This window comes from Malurus melanocephalus, unplaced genomic scaffold, assembly GCF_030028575.1.
Source record: "Malurus melanocephalus ecotype Western Australia unplaced genomic scaffold, MMel_1.1 scaffold_136, whole genome shotgun sequence".
NCBI lineage: Eukaryota > Metazoa > Chordata > Aves > Passeriformes > Maluridae > Malurus > Malurus melanocephalus.
Genome location: NW_026623368.1, coordinates 20713 through 29750, shown reverse-complemented (window position 1 = coordinate 29750; position 9038 = coordinate 20713). Strand labels below are relative to the sequence as shown.

Below are 9038 nucleotides of genomic sequence, written 5' to 3'. Positions count from 1 at the left end.
CTGAAGTTTTCAAGATAAAATGTTAAGGCAGAAGAATAACAGCACTTGCCAGTAAGATGCTGTGCAGACTGACTCCTATATTAYGTTTTTCTCAAAAGGGAGGATGCATGAGATGGTAGAGAATTTGCTTGTTCATATTTACTACAACAGTTCTCTTGAAGCTCTGTGGGTTTGTGACAGGTCTATGGAGAGCCTGACCACTGGAATATCTGAAGCAAAGCATGTCACATGTGCTTGGCTGATCTATGGCATGCTGTCTAGTGTAGGAATTAAATCAGTGATTTTTCTTAAATAAACTTTTACTAAGATTATCAAAGAAAAAGAATTAGCATTTTTTTAAAATTACACTTCTCTGTATCTATTCCTTGATTGCCGTGACTCTTCTCACATCCCTGAATATACAAATGTATTAAAGTTGTGAAAATTACTGATTCRTGAAATGCTGAATAATTTCTTAGAACCCAGCTATGGCAAGGCCTCAGAAAGAATCAGGTTAGGGACTTCACCTTTACCACTAGGCAGTTCATCAGAACCATCAGAGATCCTCTGGAGGTGATCCTTGTTACTGGTCATTTTCTCTACACAATGTCAAACTCAACTATGTTCCATCTGAAGCAGCCTTACTGATGGCTTAAATATTTATCTTAATTGCTGTGACCCTCTACTTTGCTGAGCTTATATGAAATTTTCTAAGACCAACAACAGCTTCTGGGAACACTCCAAGTCAGTCTTTTTGGTTCCCATTGGCTGGATCYTGTATAAGTCTTTAACACTGTGAGYTAAAATTTAACACTGAGAGTACAATCCTTTTGCTAGTTTGTTTGAAAATGGGCTTATATGTGAACAAACAATACAATTCCCATTGGGAAAATAGATTAAATTCAACATGTCTTTAATATTGATTTTTCTGGTGCAAGAGGAAGTTGAGACTTTTTACATGAATATCAACAAGATAACACTRAAACTTCTATTGGTATAAATTTATTGCAGTTTGCATAGAGGTGAGACCCTTTGCTTTTTTGTTGCATGACACCACCAATCCTACTGCTGAGTTCCAGAAGAATTTCTTCTATCCTAGCGAATTTTCTCAGTCCTTTCGTGCACAGGATGTAAATCCTAAGGTTGAGGGATTAGAAACATTTTCAGTGAGAATTTACATTCCTCATTTTTATTAGTACTTGATTTTATCTACCCCATATTTTTCAGAACTCTGAACAACAAGGAAATAAGCCTTGAAGAGAGTGTCTCCAGCTCAGGGAAAACAGAAATTTAGATTATGTTTCTCATATTGTTCAACAGATGCTTGTGCAGAGACAGTGCAATAYACTCAAATAGTACGAATGTAATTTCCTGCAGAGGTGAAATGAAGGTGGGCAAGATCCACAGACCTTGACATAAACCAGTTGGAACCCAGAGCTCCACATCAAAACTGTTCATCCTTCTCTTTCCAAATAAAAGACATGTCTTTAGATGTTATTTAGATTACAGCCTAGTTAGACAATTTCACCCTGCAGCTGTGACACAGTGCTTGGCACAAGAGTGAGAGTGAGAGCACCACAGGTAAATCTCCCCCATGGGAAAGAAACTGCACAGGCACACTCAGCCACCACAGATGGAGTGCATCCGARACTGCAACACCGTAGGGCAGAAACCACAACAACTTGGAAATGTGAGAGGCAAATCTCCATTTTATCAGTAATTCCCAAAAGTAAGAACTCATAACCAGCTCCTGCAGCAATGAGGAGCTCCACACACCTCATAAACGACCTCTGCCGAGAAGTGGGTCTGACAGGAAAAAACACCCTTTTCATGTGTTTGTGCAGCTCAAGGGACTTGATAATTCCAGGTCTAATTCTAGATTTGCACATCACAATATGTRCAGTTCCATGCAGAGCCAAGCACATCAGCCACCAAAACTACCTGCAGTAAGCAGCCTTTAATTAAGCATCAGCACGTGAAATGAAAACTGGATTCAAATGGGGCCCTGGAAGTGATCATGTTTGAAGGCCTGGTCATCAGTCAAATATTAAAAACAACCAAGGCAACAACCAAGGAAAAATAMTACTTTATTTTAAACACTGAATATTAAGACCCAAACTTCCAATAAAATTTGTAGTATCACACATTAGACCAGTAGATACAGCTGGAAAAGTGGGCATTGTAGCAGAGTGACTTCTTCCAGACAGTCAAATGTACATTAACCTTAAGTAACTCATGTTTTCTTTCTTGTTACTTCAATAGAGGCTTTCTTATTTTGATGGAGGGAACTCTGCAAGCCAAAATGGAAATTWAGATGCTTCCAGCAGGAGACAAAGATGAAGTTGTTGTCAGAAGTGGCATTTTCCAATATTTAGGTAAGAAAGCTCCCTTTTGGCAAATAAAACCTTATCTAACAGATACTAATGCAATTTTTTATACCATTTTCATGGTGCTGGTTTTATTCACATCACAAGTTTAATAGATGCCATTACATTTAACCACATCAATAAAGTAATGAATTGGGTGCTTAATGTTAAACATGCAGCTCATCCCTCTAAGCACAACTGYAGCTTTATGCATGCATTTAGATTCTATTTGTTTTACTCTGATTATTCAGTAGGACTTCAATTGATTAAAAGGTTAAAGAGCACACCGCTGAGCTGCAAACTGGAGTCAAAAGCCAGACTTCAGACTCACTTAGAAACAAAYGTGATATCAACATCTTCCATCCCATTTGCCCACGATAGACAACTAACTGACAGCTGCCCTTACAGATTCAAAACAAATAATGATCTTCTGTCAAGCGAGTCTCAAGGAATGCCTCGAGTTCCCTTGGCAGACTGCACTCAAAAGGACTGCACAATGCCAGCTACTCTACTTCCCTCTCGAGTTATCCTCCTAACACAAATGCACATAACAAAAGAAAAACATTGCTATTAGCTCCTCCTAGTGCGAAGATAATGGGATTCCCGTGCTTGAGCTCACATGACACTGGAGCCACTTCAGGGAAAGTGACAATCTTATTGTGGGTCCATTCATCACACTCAGTGGGATTTCCCTGCAGGCACCCATGGGGTTTGTATTTGGTTTATCTGACAACCTCTCCAGAAATCATGGGCTTTTTGTATTCCGACGCAGCTGTATTCCTTATGTGTTCCTAGAACAAATCAGAACATTGCCASCTAAATCTTCATTTAGCACTTTTATCACAGAACAGAAATTCAAGTTTCTGTATTTTTACTGAGGTTGATTATTGACTGTCTTATATGAGATAATCCAGTCAGRTAAGTAATCATGTGACTCTCACCTAAAAATAAAAAAGATACAAAACATCATTTGTATGGTGCCGATTTTTACCTAAAATGTGTTCTGAAACATTGTTTCTATCTATAGTGGAATCAGATGCTGATCAAACTTCATGGGCTGGTGTTCATGAATTAATGTGCAAATAATTGCTACTCTATGAAGTGTAATAAAAACAAGGAGTTGTTTGGTTTTCCTATCGTGTTTTTAAACATTTCTGCTTAAAGAGATCCTAATAATACAAAWACAACTATATTTTGAAGTACATTCAACAGCAGGTTTTCAATGGGCAATACACATTTTAAAATAATTAAATGACTGAAATAATACTGATATTAAACACCTGTCCAGCATGCTGAACTAATTTAGTCAATTTGTAGTACTGTGGGAACTCCRAAATTGCTTTTGAATGATAATTAAGCTCCATATGTATTCTGTATTGAAAAACTATTCACTGTAATCACAATCACTGTGTTTTGGTGAAGGTTAGCCACACATCCTGAGAACCACAATACTTTACTGCAGGTCACACACCACTGYGAGACATTATTGCTTTTTGCTCGTTCAACATACACAAACCTCAGCGTTCTCTCTATGCAGCAGAGCAGTAGATTGCATTAAAATAATTTGGAAACCCAGTCTGACTGCCACTGRTACAGCACCTTTAACAGTACTTCAGGAGATCAACAGACATTTAATTAACTGCCTGAACTAGGAGCTGTAGCAAATAACATGCACTTACTGGGGCAATTTCACCTTCTTTGTAATTTAGCTACTTCAGTAGGTACAGTGCAGGTTCCCCTAGCAAAGGGTGTGCTGATGTTTGCAACAGTTATTTCAACCATGTCATTATTACAGTCATTGAGGCACCTTTTAGAGACACAACAGCTAAATYCAGACATAAGATGAACCCCAGTTCCCCTCTCATTCCTTCTGCCTGTTTCCATGCCTATGAGCATACATGRCAGAGGGAACAATGGTTTTTGTTACATCAGTGCTGCAGCCAGTTACAAGGGATGCTCTCTTGAGTTTAGAGGCAAAAGAGTACCTGCCCCTCTCTGGATTTGGTAACTGGATTTCACTTTCCTGTGCACGCCAAATAAACTACTGCACACCAATGAATGAACGACAAATTAGCATTTCCCCTTTAGCTGGTTTCCCATCTCCATCCTTTCTCTCTCCATCTTCTCATAAAACTCCCACTGGGTTCAAACTACGRAGCAGAAGTACTTCCTTGCGGCTATTTACCAACAGGAGTTTCTGGCACATGTATGGACTCGCATGCACAGCTCTTCTGGAGCTCCTTCAACTGCACAAACTGACTGTGCTGGCAAATTATTAATAGCAATTATTGCCATTAAGTTATTTGTAGCAATTTTGAAATGGTTAMTATAATTTGTTTTAATTCAATTGCTGTTTCTTTGAATTCAGAATTGTGGATCTACAGTTCCCAAGTCCTGTTGCATCCTTTTTTAATTGGATTTAGTTAAAAAGATGTTAACAAGCTCTAGATGCTCCGGCTAGCCGGGTCCCGGCTATTCCCGCTGGCGGCAGCCCCGAGAGCTCTGCGCGGGGGCTTTAACCGGTACGAGRAAGGGCACCCGGGGCGAGGAGCGGCTCTGGAGCCGGACGGGGGTGATGCTCGGTACAGCGGGCACCCCGGGGCGGCGGCAAAAGGCCGGCGTGGGGCAGCGGGGCCGGGGCAGATGCTCAGCCGGCGGCGGGGCGGCGGTGCTGACGGTGCTRCCCGRGGATTACCGCCGGGCGCCGGCCGARSCCGCTTTTGCTGCGCTCGCTGTCGGCCCGATCCCGGGGGCCCTCCCGGGGACAGAGGGCGGAGCGAGCCGGGGCCGGGGCCAGGGCGGGCTYCGGCTCCGGCCACCGCCGCCGCCCTCACAGGGCACCTTCCCCAGCCATGTCCCCCAACTACATCCGGAGCTTCTCGGAGGGATGTGTGAGTACGCGGGGCGCGCCCCTTTGGCCCCGACCGGAGCCGGGGTCCGGCCCCAAATCGCGCAGGGCTCCGCCGCGCCCCCGCCCCCGCGCACGGGCCAGAGGTGCCGCCCGCCCGCCCTGCCCGGCCCCAGCACGGCGGGGCAGGCGGCCGGAGCGGGGCTACAAATGCTCCTTTGGGGAAGCTGAACTTTAATTTGCGGGAATAAGTGTGGTTCTAAGCATGATGAGGTTTGATGGTGGCACTGCCGYTCGTGCTTTGCCATCACCTGACATCATGTGAATGAATCAGTGCAACAGCAAAACGAATAGACGCTGGGTCGAAGCGCTCAGCTCCGTCTGGCGCCTTCTGCAGCAGCGGAATACAGATAAAGGCAGTGAAACAAATGAACTGGCAAGTGCTAGACAAACTAACGTTTATATAAAGTTAGTAGGAACAATAAAGTGTTCTAAGACATTATTTTGTTAGAGAGCTACTGCAGCCTTCATAGGCAAACTCTCTCTTTTCAAGCCAAGTAGAATAAAATAAATATTTTGAATAATGAAAAAGAGCAAGTAGACCTCCAACAATAACACTTCTCATTTTTGTTTTTTTGTGTTGAATGAACCCTCTGATTTGCAGCTCAGGCCGCCAACAGTAATTGGGCAATTCCACACTCTTTTTTTTGGCTCAATTCGAATGTTTTTCCTTGGTGTTTTGGGCTTTGCTGTTTATGGAAATGAGGCCTTACATTTCAGCTGTGACCCAGACAAGAGAGAGGTTAATCTTTTCTGTTACAACCAGTTCAGGCCTATAACTCCTCAGGTAACTATCTTTTTCTGTTATTTTTTTCATTGTAAAAATCCAATGTTACACATGATTGTTCCATATAAGTTATAACTGACTAGGCTAATGATCACTAGTTTTTTTTTTTTTTATTAATATTTTCCTTTTAATCTCTCTGTATCTGTGACGAAATATCGAGATGAGTCTCCTGTCCTTCAAAAAATCCTCATGTTTCAGAAACCAACTAAACTTTTCAAATCAAAACTGCTTTTTACCATTATTGTTATCTTAAGTTTTTATACATGTGATATATATTAAAAAAAAGACTTGCAAAATGTTCCAATATGCATGTGTTTYAGTTGTCCCAGTGTGGTTGTAAATGATTTGACAGGTACATTTCTGCTACATTTTAGGTATTCTGGGCATTACAGCTGGTGATTGTACTTGTACCTGGAGCCTTTTTTCACCTTTATGCTGCTTGTAAGAGCATCAAGCAGGAAGACATTCTCCAAAAGTCATCCTACACTGGCTTTTACATCTTCTCTGTTTTCTTAAGRATTGTTCTTGAAGTTGTGGCCTTTTGGCTTCAGATTCAGCTCTTTGGTTTCAAAGTGAACGCAATCTACATGTGTGATGTGGGAGCGCTTGAAAAAACGTTTAACATTACCCGGTGCATGGTGCCAGAGCACTTTGAAAAGACAATTTTTCTTATTGCAATGTACACATTTACTGTGATTACAGTGATCTTGTGTGTTGCTGAAATTTTTGAGATCTCATGTAGAAGGCTAGGTTTCTTAAAAACTCAGTGATGTCAACCACTCATRCTCATTTACTGCCCTGTCCACCCGCAGTTTTGTAACAATGGTTTCAAACCATAACAAAAAACATGTCCTGTCATCTGGGCAGTGTTGCAAGAGAACCACACTCATGATTACTGTGGCAGAATAGTCATCTGACATAAACTCCTAATCTAAAAACTTGCACACTGARAGAATAATCTTTGTTTCCATGTTAAGGCCAAAGGCATTAAGATTTCCAAGAGCAATATATTTTCAAGACCTGCCACATACAATAGCTCTGCCTCCTGTGGTGAAGAGAAGGTTATTTATAAACATACTTCTACTCACAGMTCTTCTGAACACATGCCATCGGAGCTATAAAGGTCATCGACCTTCCAGGAAAAACTATTCGAAATTTCTTACATTTTCTTATGACCTGAGAATTGAGCAATAATGGTACCAGAAAGCATTYGAGCCCCTTTCCAAGCAGTGCCACTGCTGCAACATCCATCTCACCCCCGGGGCAGAGACTCCTGGTTAGGCTGTGGTGGCAACACATCCATGGATATCAGCTTACTTTGCAGCGGCTCAGCTACAATCACCTGCTCACTCAGAATCTCCTTTYAAAAAGGCAAGAGTAGCATGGTATTCTTTGTGCTGACTGCAATGCCTTACCCTCATTATGCTCAGGCTTACCATGTAGAAGATTTTTACCAACTTAGTATGATCACATTTTGAAGGAGTAAAAGGGCTTTTTGACAATTTTGCATAAGAGGCTTAAAAGTGTCAAAATAAAATCTCAGAGAAAAGCCTTTCCTGGGCCCAATCGTGMCTTGATTTCAGTGAGGTTTGCTTGTGTGTGATTGCAGAATTGGGCCCACARAATTCTCTGCTGTTTGTATCTAACTTGTTGCTCTGACTAAAGTTGCTAGAATAACAGTGAAAAAAGAAGTCTGCATATTAAAGTTAYACTATGCAGTAACTATATTTGGTTAGGTTAGATCTCAAACTTTATATAGGTATCAGATGTTTATGTGTGCAGAAGTTTCTTCTTAAGGGCTAATAATTTAGAAGTGATTTCCTTGTGATGAAATGAGATAATGGAAATAAAACACATTTCAAAATCAGAAAGAAAACATAGTTTCCTATATAAAAATGTACTAATAGCAATAACAACAAWTAGCCATTTTCCTTTTGTTTTTCAAACATAAAAAGTTGAGATCTTGATAACAGCATTTGGGACTTTTCAAGAATATTTGGAAAAATCTGCAAAAATTCTTGCCAAATGTTTTATCACCAACCGTCAGTTAAGCACTCCCAAACACCATTGGGTTATCATAGCCATGTAATTCTCACTCACAAAAATAATCCTTATTACATGAATGGAATTAGAAGATTTAGGTGTTTTGGATTTGGTTGAATCTGGGCTTTTAAAAACAAAATGGGCTATAATTAGATATGTGATTTTTTAAATATGCTGATTGAGAACAAGATGACATATTTCAATAATGTGGTACATTAAAGCACTAATATTATTTTTCCCCCCTGTGGAAATAAGTTTTATGTTGTCTTAAATAACCGTCCAGTCAAAACCATCAGATTTATGCAATTTAAACTAGTTACTAGAYATTTGCAAGCATTGCAAGTGGAATAAAAATCACTGTGCTAACTTATTGTTTGCATAATATGCCATGTGTTTKGGTTGATACATGTTTCATTTTTCCCTGTATATGTCAATATTCATCTGGAATTATTCTTTCCAATTAAAAATTGTAATCTCAGGTAAAAAATATTTTTATTTCTAAAAAAAAAACAGTATATAGAACTACTAAGGAAARTAGTTTACTTTCCTGTGCTAGGTACAGTTGTTACCAATGGTACGCAAATCACGCTTACCTGAATATTTGTATAATAATGAAATAACTTAATCACAACCTCATCAGTCTTTTCCCTGGTGCTTCCTATTGTCATTGCTTGCTGTTCTTCTGTAAATTTCCAAATACTTCAGAAGGGTCAGAGAGTGCCAAAAACCCCCAAGCCCTCAGGACTTCCTTGTTACCATCAAGAGCCTTGAAGAATAGGACTGCCCAAGGATCCCTGGGAGTGCTTTAGGAGCTGGATTACCCACCACCATGCCTTTTCCCCTCGTGGTCAAATTCTGGAACATATTAAAAAGTTTCCTTCTTCCAAATGAGATACACTGAGTTTTTTCCAGGCATTTCCATTTCCTGTGGAATTAAAATTGTCAAATTCCTCAG

At 40.4% G+C, this 9038-nt stretch overlaps 1 protein-coding gene across 1 annotated transcript; it reads left to right on the top strand.

Annotated features, from left to right (window-relative positions):
- Positions 1-5518: 5518 nt before the first annotated feature.
- GJE1 (gap junction protein epsilon 1) lies at positions 5519-8583 on the top strand. The gene is made up of 3 exons (XM_057370928.1): positions 5519-5629; positions 5795-6040; positions 6415-8583. The coding sequence occupies exons 1-3, from the start codon at positions 5519-5521 to the stop codon at positions 6808-6810; spliced, it is 753 nt and encodes a 250-aa protein (XP_057226911.1). The 3' UTR covers positions 6811-8583.
- The last annotated feature ends 455 nt before the right edge of the window (positions 8584-9038 follow it).